At 40.5% G+C, this 15043-nt stretch overlaps 1 protein-coding gene across 4 annotated transcripts; it reads right to left on the bottom strand.

Moving 5' to 3' along the window:
• Nucleotides 1-1427: 1427 nt before the first annotated feature.
• lhx3 (LIM homeobox 3) lies at nucleotides 1428-14436 on the bottom strand. 4 transcript variants are annotated; one of them, XM_021602468.3, is made up of 6 exons: nucleotides 13874-14436; nucleotides 6919-7090; nucleotides 6571-6773; nucleotides 4931-5082; nucleotides 3383-3554; nucleotides 1428-2984 (listed from the first exon to the last, which is right to left on the bottom strand). In XM_021602468.3, exons 1-6 carry the CDS (start codon nucleotides 13941-13943, stop codon nucleotides 2566-2568), a joined length of 1188 nt encoding a protein of 395 aa, XP_021458143.1. In that variant the 5' UTR covers nucleotides 13944-14436; the 3' UTR covers nucleotides 1428-2565. The 4 variants fall into 4 exon arrangements, with proteins under 4 accessions (XP_021458143.1, XP_090090630.1, XP_021458141.1 ...); XM_090234504.1 differs by having other exon boundaries at nucleotides 6571-6770; nucleotides 13874-14217; XM_021602466.3 differs by lacking the exon at nucleotides 13874-14436 and adding an exon at nucleotides 10586-10965.
• Between the last annotated feature and the right edge of the window lie 607 nt (nucleotides 14437-15043).

Below are 15043 nucleotides of genomic sequence, written 5' to 3'. Positions count from 1 at the left end.
TATTGTTAATCAGTGGTCTTGGTATACTACTCTCATATCAGGGTGAGGGTGGGGTGGATCCTCCTGTTGTTTTGTTGCCATAGGCAGATCATTTTTATAAGACTAGGGAGGTGTCTTTTAGACAAACCTCTGTTTTTGCAGATTTTATTTTATTTTTTCACAAATTTTTAGGAGGTTATAAAACTATAGTTTAACTAGAGTCCAGAGTTGTTCATAGTCAGGTCTCCCGGTTCTATAGAATCCAGATTTTTCCAATTATGCCTGTTTATTTGCATTGTCAGTACTGTAGTTCCTGTTGGAACTACATATTGCTGGAAGATGGTGAAAGGATCCATCTATAAAGAATGTGCAGATTGATGGTCTTTGTCAGAGTGAGGATTGTTTTAAATGTACTGTATGTGATGCTATTCCCAGATGAAACTGCAATGCAAGTCTTTCTGTCACTGGTAGAAAAAAATGAAAGACATTGACGGTCACTTACACAGTCCGAGCACACACACACATGCGCGCACCAAGCACACACCAACGCACACACGCATGCACACACTACACACTGTTTAATCTATTTAATTGAACCTGACTTTGAATAAGTAAACAAATTAGGAAATTCACAAGAGGCATTCGATCCCTCATAAGCTAATGGATTGAAGATTTCTATCCCGTAGGGGCATTTGGGCAAACAAGGCACAGTTATCTCCAAATCGACATGTTGACTCTCAGTCTGCATCAAATTTCTGCACTAAAGAGCCGTTGAACTCTTGATACAGCTTTGGTAATTAGCCAGACGGCCAATCTGCAGATTCAGCCATGTCTCTGGATCGCTCCGGTTCCCCTCCATTATCTGTATTCTGATGTAAGATCAATGTGATTAATACTTCAGGAAAATAAGGGATGATATCGAAGATTAGCCACCACCCCAATTACCCTAGCTTCTGTCTGTGTTTTGAGAAATTAAGATGTGCATATACTGTATAGAAAAACTCCATTTTCTGTTATGTCTAACGTAGATAGTGTCCCACCCTGATCTGTTTCACCCACCAGGTGTCTCCCATTTTGTCCCCGTTATCTCCTGTGTATTTATACCTGCGTTTTCTGTTTGTCTGTTGCTAGTTCATCAAATCCTACCAGCATGTTCCCGTGTTTCCTGTGCTCTGGTTTTAGTTTTTCCTAGTCTTCCCAGTTCTGACCTTTCTGCCTGCCCTGACCCTGATCCTGCCTGCCGTCCTGCACCTGCCAGACTCTGATTTGTATTACGACTCTTTGCCTGCCTTGACTTACCTTTTGCCTGCCCCTTGTACTGTTTTTAACTCTGAGACTCGTACTATCTGCCTTCTGTGTCTGCATCTGGGTTTTAGCCTGAGCCTTGATAAATAGAAGAGAGCCCAAGACAATGTCTATAGTCAACATAATAAAGATCTGATACAAGAGTCAGTGGTCAGTTTGGATTTAGCTGACAAATTTATTAAAGACCTGTATCACTTAATCATAATCATCATCAGAGAGAATAAATAAGACATAAAACATCTTCCACATAAACAAACACGTACACCAGCCTGGGTTTCAGCATGCCCAGGAAATTTCAATAGAATGAAACAAACAAGATACATCTGAGAACACACAAATGCATAGAAGTAACTGGACCTCTACTTATCGGTGGGAGGCGACATCTACAACCTGTCTAGATCCCTAGCCGTCAATGTACAAAGTCCTAATATCTGTGGTATTCATGTTGTCGTAGGGGTTGTATAAAAATAAATTCTCCACAATGATAAACCTTAATATACACAGACATTTGGCAACAACCAGACACATAAAAACTCTGACTTGAACCACAACCTGCATCGGTACACTTTCTTTTTCTTTTTTTTAAACAGAGAGAAGAATAAGGTGGAAAGGATTGGAGTCTATTGAAATCCAATTGGGCAAAAGTCTGAATTTGCTAAGTTGTCACAACGATATCACAGCTGGAAATGGTGTGTATCTGTGAGCTTCCTCTGGTGTAATATTGATGACACCATAGGGATCGAAAGCATGATGGTGGAAAGTCGCTGTACACATAGTTCAATGGTGGAGGGCTGTTTGATGAGTGCTGTGAAGACTTCAGGCTGAGAGAGGGAGTATGTCTGTCTGACCGTTACAAGTTCAGATTGTAGAAGTGAGATTGCTTTCCTTTCAGACCCTACTCTTGACGATATTTGAGCAACGTATCAACACTTCGTCAGTAGCTAAATGATCATTCAGAACAGGCCAGCACTCCATTCTTCTCAGTCTTGTTATCTTTAAGGAATGGTGTGTGAGTTCCAAGTGCTACTATTCATATTTTTTGAGGCCCAATCCTTCCTTTCAGTTCACTCAGATCAGGAGAAATTAAAAATATTAATTGACAGTTCATTGACAGAGAGAGAGTGATCCAAGGAGGGTGAAAGACAGCAACCGTCTGACCCGGTCTCTCTGTTTTACAGGTCTTGCGTGACTGTCTCTTTCCAGTTTTTGACACCCGCAGGAGAAGACACAGAAAAAACACCTTTGAGTCCTTAGACAACGTTGACCAATCAACCCAGCTCATCAAAACTGTCCGTGGTCCACTTCATCCAACCAGGAAGCTGGACTCGCTGGGAAGTCTGGGTAGCCCCCACTGCTGCCAGTGGACAGATCTGAGCTAGGGCCGTTAGTGCCCCCCAACACTCCTCTCATGCCTGGGTTTAGCCCCGGGGCCCCACCTTGGGTCATGATTGACAGGCCGGAGTCAGGGTAGACCAGGCTGGAGATGAGGGGCTGGTGCCTGGGCAGTGCCTGAAGCGAACCTGGGGACTGGGGTAGGCCGTAGGGGCTGCTGGAGCGGATGTCACGGTACTGGTCCTGAGAGGGGAGGACTCCATGCTCCAGGGGGAAGGGGCCGTGGCTGCCCCCCATGGCTGGAGACGACTCGCTCAGGCCGCTGTAGATGCCATTGGAGTGACTGAGCTCCGACATGGGTGGCTCGTCTGGAACAAAAGGGAGGACACTTGGTCAGGGTGTGGCATTATAGAAGCCTTATGGAATATAGTGCTGATATTATTAGTTTGATTCTGGTCATTCATATAAAATTTGATTTATAAGATTTTCCCTCGTTGGAATTATTTGGGTTTCATTCACATTTGAGTGGGTATAAACCAAAATGTGTGGTTTACAAATGTGCTATGTCCATTTCCACTATGCACTTCACGGGCTAATAAATCATATAAAAAGAGTTGGTATTATAATTGTGATAACAACTCATTTTTTATCATCTCTCATAATTCCTCAAACAGGAACTTAAAGGCGCCCTCTGTATCCCATTCCCTTTAATTTGGTTATTGTGAATACATCATCTCAGATATGTCTGTTTGTTTTCTCATCCTACCTGTAAAGGAGACCTCAGCGTCGCTGTCCATGCCCTCCTCCTGGATGCTGTCCTTGTCTGATTTGGAACTACCTCGCGACCTCTTCATGTTGCGGAAGTACTGTCCCCACCTCTGTCTGCCTGCATCCTTCTTCAGCCTCTTCTCTTTTGCTCGCCTGTTCTGAAACCAGACCTGGAGGACAGAGGTGTTGTATGGTTCGTTACATATGTTTTGTTCTATTTATTTTAGGTATACAATTGGAGAGTTGGGAATTTCCTGTTGAAGGCAGCTCCTCCAATAAATATCCTATTTTTCTAAGTTGAAGCCTTTTTCTACAATCAAATCAAATCAAATGTATTTAAATAGCCCTTCTTACATCAGCTGATATCTCAAAGTGCTGTACAGAAACCCAGCCTAAAACCCCAAACAGCAAGCAATGCAGGTGTAGAAGCACGGTGGAATTATGAGTAAAGTGAAACTGATTTCTTCAAATGAGAAATCTATAATGTACTGTTACATTTGCAGAGGACACAAGTCGTCTGTTTTATAACATTATCAAATGTTTTATCTTTTGAACTGAATGTTTCATTCATAACCTATTGTCGGACATGCAAAATGGCTTTCCTAACCACTCCAGACATCATTTTTCTCTACTCTTTCTTCAGTGCCCCTGCTATGCTTTTAAGTGGTCAGGTACATTAAAATGAAAACAAAATCATTTTCAAGGACTGTCTGGGGACTGGGCCATGTCTTCTTTAACGCAAGTGGGAGATTGAAACAGTGGGACAGAACACTAATCTCAGGACCACCATGGCCTGTACAAGATTTATCACGCGCTTAATTAACTTCATGACAGCTATAAGTTGTCCTTAACCCTGAGAGCAGACAAGTTACCATGCATGTTACCCTCTCACTGGGATTTAATACCTGGAGTTGATGTTAATTATTTAAATCTCACTTTGTCCACGTTCTAAATTGTAGCTGTAAATTTGGTGATTAAATTGGAAACATTTGTATTTTTTTTTAAGAGACAGTTATGATTGACATACCATTCACTTTGTTTAAATCTACATCATGCAAAGCATACTTGAATTAAAACAGGTAAAAATGTTCTCCTTTCTAACCCATATTTAGGAAAGGTCTACATTCATTAATGATATGGAGCCAAAGTGAACCCTCTTCACCCCCATTTCCCCTTCAGTGAATAGTGAATAATGAAGGATAGTGGCTTCCTGCCTACTTTAAGTGTCCTTGCAAATAAAACGATATATACAGAATGACTAATTGACCATATTCATCCACAGTAGGGCTCTTTCACAGACAATATGCGAGGCTCTCAGCGTTGTTAACGAGCTCTCTCTTACCATTCTGACTTTCAAGTGTGTAGACTTTTTTTTAAAAATTTTACTCCATTTCACTGTAAATTCTAACCATCAAACCCCAACTCTTCTGTACCTGGGAAGCCATTTCAAGCACTATTTCAAAAGGAAACCCATGCATGACCTTAGATAATAATACAATAAGGACGCTAATGAAATGGTATATAATGGAGGGGAATGGATAGTTACCTGAACAACCCGCATATCTAGGCCAGTTTCTGACGATAGCTGTTCTCGTACGTGTCGGGCCGGTTTGGGAGAGTTGTTGTAAGCGTTTTTCAGGGTCTCGAGCTGTTTCGCTGTGATGGTCGTTCGTGGCCTTTTCGCTGTTGAGTCAGCTTCTAAAAAGAAAATACAAGACACACAATGTAAGCCATAACGTAAACAAAAATTTACCCCAATACTTTATGATCATAGGCCTAATATTCGATTCAAAGTTGTATCCAAATATTGATAGATATTCAGTTAGATCCACCGAAAAATTGTAAGCCTGTTAAAAAATAGCTTTTGGCGTGCCCAAAAAATGTATCTATAAAGAAATATATATCTGGAAATATAATTTACAGTGCAATGCTTATTAAACAAATTATTGAATTATATTAATTTGATTATTCAGCATCCTTTGCGAGTTAGAGGTTGTAATTAAACTATTAATGAGTCGGATTACTCGTACATTTGATGATTTGTTATTATGTGCGTAATTGATCCCAAATATATGCTAACTCATAAGCAAATAAATAGTATACAGACAAAATAAAATGCGAGACCATTCTCCAATGCCCAAGTAATGGCGCCCATTCATTAACCAATAACGTGTGTTTGTCTATGAAAACTCACGTTAACTCAATATGTAAATCAGCAGTAGATACAGGCAGTAAATTCCGACAAACAGATGGGGCAGATAACACTTGAGTAATGTATTAACTATTCACAAAGAAAATACCCTGCGTGAATATCGTTTTGTTTATACAGAGCTTCTGTGAGAGGTCAGTTGTAATTCATTTTTCATGCAATAAATATGCATTTACATGAAATAAGTTATTTTAATCCGAGGCTTTAGGGTAGCCTATGAGTTACTTTAGCATAACATGGTAACCAGCGCTTTTAACACCCTTGAAACAAAACTAATATGTTGTGCAGATGAGGCTGAATTGAATCTTCTTAGTCACTGTCGGTCTGCTAATAAAATAAAACAAAATTAACTACGTTTTCTCTCTTCAATGCAATTGGACAGGCTTTCGGCCTATCTATACATAGGCTATTGCTATCTATTGGGACGCGGGCTACGACGCAACTAGCGCAGATGGGGCAAGTGTTTATGGGTGACCTCAGTCTTGGAGATCAAGTTCACAGCTCCAAACAATACATAACGTATTGGGCGATGCGGTGATTGATAACATATTATAGGCATGCTCCTTTTTTTACGTTGTAGTTTAGCAGACAGAATGGAATGAAGATGTGGGCCTTGTAGGATTTCCACATTATTGGATATCGCTGAAATATCAACGACTGTGGAGGCATGCGCAATTAGGCGTTAGAATCTAGGAACTCTGATCTTGGGGACCCTAAATCGGTGTGATAAGGTATTTTTTAATGTTTTACTTAACCTTGATTTAACTAGTCAAGTCAGTTAAGAACAAATTATTATTAACAATGACGGCCTGCCCCGGACAAACCTGGACGACGCTGGGCCAATTGTACGCCACCCTATGGGACTCCCAATCACGGCCGGATGTGATACAGTCTGAATTCGAACCAGGGACTGTAGTGACGCCTCTTGCATTGAGATGCAGTGCCTTAGATCACTGCGCCATACAGTGATCTCTCACCTCGCTGTTTGGCGGTCTCGTAGTCAGCCTTGCACACGAGCCTGCTGTCCTCCATCAGGTAGTACTCGTCACCTGTCGCGAGCTGCCTCTTGCACACGATGCACGCGAAGCAGTGCAGGTGGTATACGAAATCCTGTGCCCTTCTCACCACCTGCGTTGGAGGAATACCTTGCTGACACGCGGCGCATTTGGTCCCAAATCTCCTTTTTGGAAATAAGAAGGTTATCATCAATAAATTGACAAGAGTTTAATCACGTTCACAACCTGTGATTCTATAAAAGATTTTCAATAATTCGTCGTTCATGAAAGAATAAGTATTTCATGAGACGGCCTATTTCTTGCACTCACTTAAAAAAGTCTTCTTTGCAGTAAACGCTATCTCCCCGGCTGAAGCACTTGTCTGCTAGTTGGGATTGGCAGTCGCTGCATTTCAGGCACTTGCTGTGCCAATGGCGGTCCAGCACTTTGAGGATGAAGCGGTCCACGATGTGTTGATTACAGCCAGCGCATACAGGAATTTCTGTAGAAGACAGGATAACCATGAAGCCATCGTGAATTGAAACACTGCTTAAGAAATGACGTTGCACCGAGACAAATTATACTGTGATCAAATTGTTTTACGACACAAAATAGCAATTCATACAATTGCAAAATGTAGACATTTGTTAATGCATTTGATTTAGAATAGGCTTATTTGGGATAATATCTAAATAAGGACACTAATTCGATACACATTATCAAAAAAATTGTGATAAATCATACTTCATATTCTGCATATTATAAATATGTATATTATATATACCTTAATCACATATTTATGCCATTTGTTTTTCAGTTGATACTACTAAAACCTCAGATATATAAATTCGCATCGAAAGTGATGAGTAAATAGAAATGAATGGAAAATCCCCAAGGCAGTCTATTTCAGGGCAAATATGAGACAATTTTGTCACTGAGTTAGTATCTAGAATATTGTATTTTTTTTTTTTCTTCGATGTATATTGATTGCCATGTAATTGAGAATTGCTATAATTCAATTAAAATGTTGTAGGCCTAATGAACAAATCTGGTTGAATGAAAAGTATAGTTGAAACTATCCCCAAAAGTCAGATTTCGAGGAGTGCATTTTGCATGGGCTGTATTTCTGTATTTGTAAAGTTATATACCTTGAAAACTTGATTTCTGACAAGTAAAACATTTTGGGACTATCAACAATGAGCGAATGAAACAAATAACAAAATACAGTTTTGTGTGGAATTTTCCATTAAGTTGACTAAGGTGTTGTGGACTCTTATCAATAAATGTAGGGGCATTTATTATTTCAATAGTCTCAGATGTAAATACACTGCTGCCTGTAAATTACAGCCATTCATTCGTTTGTCAGCACCATCATCATCATCATTGTCGTCGTCATCATCACCATCGTCATTTTTTTCACAACCCATAAATTCGAGTAAAGGCCTGTTTTTTGTGTGATTATCGAAACCTGGCAACATCCGTTAACATTTTCCAAGTGTGGGTGCCAGATGCAATACAAAAGAACACAGCGAAAATCCAACTAATAGCATCAAATATTACAAAGACCACAGCCAACACATATTGACTGTTGGCTGATTGAGTTATCATGCTGGAACCATGACGTTTGATCTGCGGAATGAATGAAGAAGACATAGGCCTATATATAAAAAAAAAACCTTCTACTATCACTCCTCGAAAAAGCGCATGCCATTAATTAAAACACTTACTTTGCATGGTAACCAAGTGATCCAAGTCCCCCAGACCATCTATAAACGTCAGTGGGTACCGAAAAACTCTCTCTCTAAGCCTTTCCCTCTCTATCTCTCCCCGTTTCCCTTACTGATTCAACATATACAGTATGTATGTATCTCTTCTCTCGTTCCTGCGACCATGCATTGGCTATCCTATCCTCATGTTTGAGGTTACCCACTGGGCACACACTGGTTGCATCAACGTTGTTTCCACCATATTTCAATAAAATGTACGTTGCACTAAAGTGGAATAGACGTTGAATTTACGTCTGTGCCCAGTGGGTACAACAGGCGCATGGGTCCCTCTCTCTTTAAGACACTGGTCCATTGTTTCCCATTTAATAATCACTAGTGATAATAAAAAGGGAAGAAAAAACAAGCCTTCTGTATCGACACAGCCAATCCCCATGTCCAAGCTCAGACGCAGTTTGAGGTTTTACTTTGCATCTGGTTTCCAAATCATGCAGAAGCAGACCCGCTTCGGAGTGTGGGCAAGGAGGGTTTCGTTCATGTAAACGAGACCACAGCAACATTTGATCGAAGGTTCGGACATTGAATGTGCTGCCAATGTTCCTGCAGTCAAATGGTCAAAACACCATCCAAGCCTTTCCCACTATAACGCATGAAATTACGCTAAAAAGTGCACACTAGAGTGCATGAGGTGAAATGTGTTTCGATGTCATCAAATGTAGCTTCAGTCACATAACTAATTGTTACACGTTGTGTGTTAACATGAGTTTATTGACAATTTAGATATGCTGATGATACCGTGCACATTAGGCTACTAGAAATTGTTTTGGTGTTGGGATGATGAACCCGACCGCCCATATGGCCAAATTTGCATAATTGTATCTTGACTAATTTACACGTGACATTTGACAATATCCCTCTGATACCCAATCGTTCCGACGTAGTTTACAGATAATAGTAAGCCAATGTCTTCATCAAGTTCAGGATTTGCTATAATTCATATAATTAACTGAACATCAATAGACATAATGTCACAATTTGCAGGCCATTGAACTTTTAGGAATAATCCACTCAAACATACCCGCATGGCCAATTTTTAAGCATGCCTTCATCAAGACAAGACAATACACGAAAACAAAATGGCCATCTTTCAGCAAACAAATAACTTTTCATTGCAAGTTATTATTAAACTATCAACAAACCCGTATCGAGTGAGCTGCATCACTGGCAACTTAAATGAGGCTTGAAATGTTAGCACTTTTACTTATTCAAGTCGAACCACGTTTCATTCGTCGAAGGAATCGCATTCCTATTGTTAATTTGTGGCAATTTATGAAAAATGTATGGAACATTGTTTTCTGGGACCAAGAGCAAGCAACGCACAACAGCGAGGGAGCCACGTCACCAACAGGTGCATCAAACTCATTATTAATTCAATAGGTTCAGTAAAACTAGAATACAACGGTCTAGTCTCACGTCACAATCCAGCGATTTGAACACCTTATAAAAATATTACCAGTATAGATATACGCCCGTGAAAGCCAAATCAATCCCTAGAAATTGCAGTAATGTTGATAGAAACCTCGATAAAACAAATACTTTTGTCCCATTTAGGGCAGGTTGTTACATAGTTGTTACAATCCACACCATCCTAAATAAAGAATTCACACTTATCTTATCACACTTAAGACAATAACGTCTACTGAATCCTTAACCCTCGAATGCAACGAATGGAAAAATTGCGACAAGATTAAATATGCATAAAAGTGTAAAAAATTGCTTTGGAGCAAACAGATAAGACATATGTTATTTCGTAGATTCGCCGTCTTTAGCCTTAATCCTTCGCCATACAGATTTAGCCATAAGCCATTGTAATACAAGGGACAGGAGTGAAAAGTGGAAAAAACTGATAAGGTTAGTGTCCACTGTTTCGGCTAACCACTGACTAGTCTAAAACTGATGGTGTATGAGCGAATTATGCATGCAAGAATAGCGTTCATTTGTAACATATCCATGTAGGAAATATAAGCATTTCATTGCATTATAAAAATGTTCAGAAATACAAAAGATTATTATTCTATTCGAATAAAGTTATATGGTGTTCTTCATACAGCATGAGATACATGAAGGTGTTGGAATGAAATAAATCACTTATTCTGACAAGTATAAACAGCGACAACAAAGTACTGATTAAATATCTGACCATTGTAATGTGCGTAACCAATATCAAATTAGATTAAAACACAAATTGAATCATGCGTTGCGCTGTTGTATACCTTTACGTAATTCCTCGCTCTGGGCCAGCAAGGCAAACAGCATCTCCGTGTTATTCGGTGCTCCATTTGGAGAGTTCTGTTCATTATGTCCATCCATTGCTCATGTTTTCCTCACACGATAACGAAAAACGACTGTATTTCTGTGTTCTAGCTGCGCACCTATCACTCACAACGCCATATTATGCAGTATATCAAGGGAAGAATACCACAATTCCACGCACGGTGTGACTGCATACGCTTGAGTTTGCTGTGTCCCAGTGTGATGTGCACTGCGCAGGATTACAACGCGTGGTTACCCTAGCGACTGGCCTGTTAAAGCAGGGAGATAGATTATCATCAACGATCAGAAACTTGGAAACGGTGCGGGTACCAAGTGCTCTTCGGAGGGAGGAAAAATGGAACAAGATAACATTTGACTATGGTTTCGGCCATGTGTGTTTAGTTGATGCATAGGCTATGCTATTAAATGTAATTTTATTGCAAGAAGCTCCTATTTGACCTTTAGCTGGTTTATTTACACTAACATATTTTGCATGATGTTATGAAAATATATTTTCACAGCACGAAAAGTCGCCTAAGTTGTTTTAAATGGAACTTTGCATGCACGTTTCTCTAAAACAGTGTGTAGGCCTATTTCAAATCGAATCACGACCATAATATAGCCGAAGCTACACAAATAATCAAACGCAAACGAAAATGGAACCTGGCACATATTTTCTTAAATGAAGTGCTGAAACGGTCGAGTTCGAAAATTCAGTAAGTGAAATAAGTTCAAGTTAAGTTAAATAAAGTGACATTCCAAATATTTGCCGGTAATGGACAGTTTATGTTATGGATACGCAACACATGGCCTGATATCGAAGATTCAAATAGGCCTGTACATAATTTTATTTAGGTAGCTATTGTACAATTTATTCTGGCCTTGATTGTTGTATTTCTGTGGTTGATGTGCAGTTTACAAGGCAGAATGCAACTCTAATATTTGTAAAACATTCCACCATAACATAGGCCTAGGTACTTATTACAGTATAGTATAGTTTTAAATATGTTTAATTCGTTTTTTACCTTTTCGAAAATGCACAATAACAGAACGACGTGAGGTGACCCCTATTTACAAAAATATATATATATCGAATACTAGGAGGCATATGTCACAAGAACCATTAGCCTACATAGGATCATAATAGGATCCCCATTTAATAATAAATAGCTTGATGAAATTAACACATTTCTTTTGAAACATCTAGATCAGATGACAAATATTCCTTTACAAACGTTACTGTTATATTTGACAGGTATGATTTAATTACATGCACTATTCTATATTGGATATTTTGAATGTTTCACATATTATATCAGCCATAGTACTCATGGTATCTTATTAACTCAAAAGCTAAAGAGAACATCTCCTTAACTTGACGTTGTAACTTAACTTGTCGCTGTGTTCTTCTACCGGGTCACGGTAGATAACACTACATTCGTAATAAACCAAATCTACAATTTCCATCACGTAACGAGAACATATAAACCTGGCGTGCGATTGACGCACACGCGCACACGCACACGCACACACACACACACACACACACACACACACACACACACACACACACACACACACACACCATATTGTAGAACTATAGCCTATGCTGACTTCACAAAGACAACTGTTTACTTAGGGGAGAGATTGGCCGTTCAATAACATGTTGATCGAAGCAACACCACGATGAATTTTATCGACACTGATCTCAGGCGCAAAAGGGCGCCTTGGGAAATCACGAGTAGTGCCATGGCTGCGTGGACCCCTGATGAATCTAAAATCAATGCCCCATTTGCCAGTATTTTCTGAGTATATGAAATACATTTTGGTGAAAGGTGTGGGATGCTTCAGTGCTCCCTTTTACATTTCAGCTATATTTTTATGTCCTATTGATCGCTCCCTTTTGAGGGGCGAGGAGACAGTAATGGGGTAAGATGAGAAATGCTCTATGATCAACAAAACAGAAAAGTGATCCGTGAGAAAGAGGCGGACATGGGCTAGTGGTTTAGTAAAGAGATCGTTATTGCTTTTATTTCTAAAACCATTGCTAATCTATTGGTTTTTGATTTGGCCATGGAATAGCTTACAAGCCTTATTTATTTCCCCGATATGTAAGGCAACACAATATATTCTGTGTCATGGATATACTTTATTACATTCATAATTTAGAAAAATTAAGTAAGACTACTATTGCTACAAACATGCTGCACATTTTCGAACAATAATGTGTGCCTGGGATGAGAAGGCTATATTAATAACTCCTCACATAATGAATAGCCTATAGGCCTAGATGTAATGGAATAATTCACAAACCACATGCCTACTGGTCTACATGGTTTACAGTGTGTTCAAATAAGCAAAGTTATGCCAGGCCTTTTCAAACAGACATTTTCTGTTTGCAAACTTTTTACGCATAGGCCTATCATTTCAAGCGTTTTTGTGTGTAACGGACCTCAGGTGCCGCACCTGTCGAAGAGAACCTGACACTTGTTAAGCATTTTAGCACAGGCTGTTGACTAGAGAGGGCGGGGAGCGGCCTGTGTGCAGCCGAGCTGTTGCCTTGTTTCGTACACAAGTGGTTGGTGCAAAAGCGCTCTGGTGGTCTCGTGACTCGCATGACAGCCAAGAGAGATTGCGTGAAATAACAGCACACGCATAACATCTGTTCATATAATTTCCAACAATGCAGCTCATTACGTATTCATAACGTCTCCCGCACGCAGGGAAACATAAATTCAAGCTTTAATGTCCCACCTCGAAACAGTATGAATACCCTGTTAAATTGTGTTAAACTGGACACACATTTAAGTGCTATTCGCCAATATCATGAAATCCATTCCATTCGATGTGTAGCCTATCAATGTTTCTCTTTTCACAACTTCTCCCGTCTTGAAAGGGAAAGCACAACTCACTGTAACTTCTTTCAGCTTATAATGGTGATATGTCAAACTCATATTTCAGAAGTCTAACTGATGATGATAGGGTGTGCTGTGAGATACAATGGGCTATTTCATGCATGTTGGATCCTGTCGGTAAAACTTTGAGCTGCAGGCGGAGCCCCCGCTGTGCTGATTTGCTCTATAGCTAGATATTTCATAGCTAATTATGAGCCATTAACAGATTACAGGGGACTAAACGGCGTCAAATAGACTCGATGGTAGGCTGGCTACATTTCCATATAAAGTTAATTTAAAATCTCGATTAGAAGTGCAAATGACTCCAAACAAACAAGAAAGCCGGCTTCTTACCTTGACCTGCACTGTATCGGGAGAAATTCACGGGATTTTGACAACTTGATCCAGGATGTTCAAGCAACATTCTGAGCAGTGATGCTTTTCAGCTCAGAAGAACATACAATCAATCGGAGGTTGAGATAGGCCTGCCTATACAGAGGAAATGAAAGCAAGATGCGCGCCTACTGAGCTTAGGCTAATGATAAGTGATTATTAGGAAAAAATAAAAACGCATGATCCTATTTCTTTATCCTTTGAGAGTCACAAAAACAACGTGTTTGTAAGAGGCTAAAGTACGCCTGTCGACCTGGTCTCTGCGTCGGTCACCCTGCAAGGAAACTTTGAGAATGCAGCGACTTGCTGTTTGAGTCCGTGTGTTGGTCCAGAGGAGATAGAGAGGGGGGGGGGGGGGGGGGGGGGATAATGCCTGACCATTACCAGCGTCAGCTGACCTCAGGATGGGAAGGGTGTTCGTTTTTAACGTAACAAAAGTAACAGCTGAAGTCGAGATGCCGGGTGTGGCGCGTGGAGGACTATGCCCTGTCCACCGTGCTGAAAAGGGGAGTTTCTGTATGTGCGCGAGGCCGGAGGCGTGTGTTGCGTGTAACCCCCCCCCCCCCCCCCCCCACCTCCACTCCACTGTCTTCAAACCTCCTCTCCTCCTCCCTTCCCTCCACTGTCTTCAACCCTCCCCTCCTCCTCCCTTTCCTCCTTATCCATTTAGAGGTACACGTGTCCATCTTTCATCGTACACAATAGGGTAATGGGCGATTCGTCCGGACATTGTTGTCATGCGTTTTTATTCTCGTGTCTGTCTTTTGTTCGGCCAAGAATAGACCAACAAAGACAAGTGGATGGAGCGTCATTGTTTGTCCCCCACGATGAAAACGGGAGGGGACTGTGGAACTGTCTCCTTCCGTTTGTTTGTACGTTAGTCACACGCGATATCTCAGTCTCAGACAGCACTGTGCCGATTTTAACGGAACTTGGGTGAATGACACGTCTTGCCAAAGAGATCCGGCATGTACAAAATTTAAGGCGGGAGCTATAGTAATTAACTGAAACGTGGTAAAGCTTCAGCCAGCATGCATCATTCGTGGGGGAGGACATGTTTACGGTTGGCTAGTTCCATTTTGCCGTTGTGTTTTTATTCAGACTGTCCATGCTATCTGTGGCGAGCTACCA

This window comes from Oncorhynchus mykiss, chromosome 5 (assembly GCF_057628025.1).
Source record: "Oncorhynchus mykiss isolate SJ-2025 chromosome 5, ASM5762802v1, whole genome shotgun sequence".
Taxonomy (NCBI): Eukaryota; Metazoa; Chordata; class Actinopteri; order Salmoniformes; family Salmonidae; genus Oncorhynchus; species Oncorhynchus mykiss.
Note: the sequence above shows the minus strand (reverse complement) of the source record. Positions and strands in the feature narration are given on the sequence as shown.

Excerpts from the sequence above, each read along its gene's own strand:
- lhx3 (XM_021602466.3), bottom strand. The coding sequence starts at position 10,682 with ATGGATGGACATAATGAACAGAACTCTCCAAATGGAGCACCGAATAAC. Across the intron at positions 6,774-6,918 it reads TGCAAAGAAGACTTTTTTAA|GAGATTTGGGACCAAATGCG; the intron begins GTGAGTGCAAGA and ends ATTTCCAAAAAG. Across the intron at positions 2,985-3,382 it reads CGCTGAGGTCTCCTTTACAG|ACGAGCCACCCATGTCGGAG; the intron begins GTAGGATGAGAA and ends CTTTTGTTCCAG.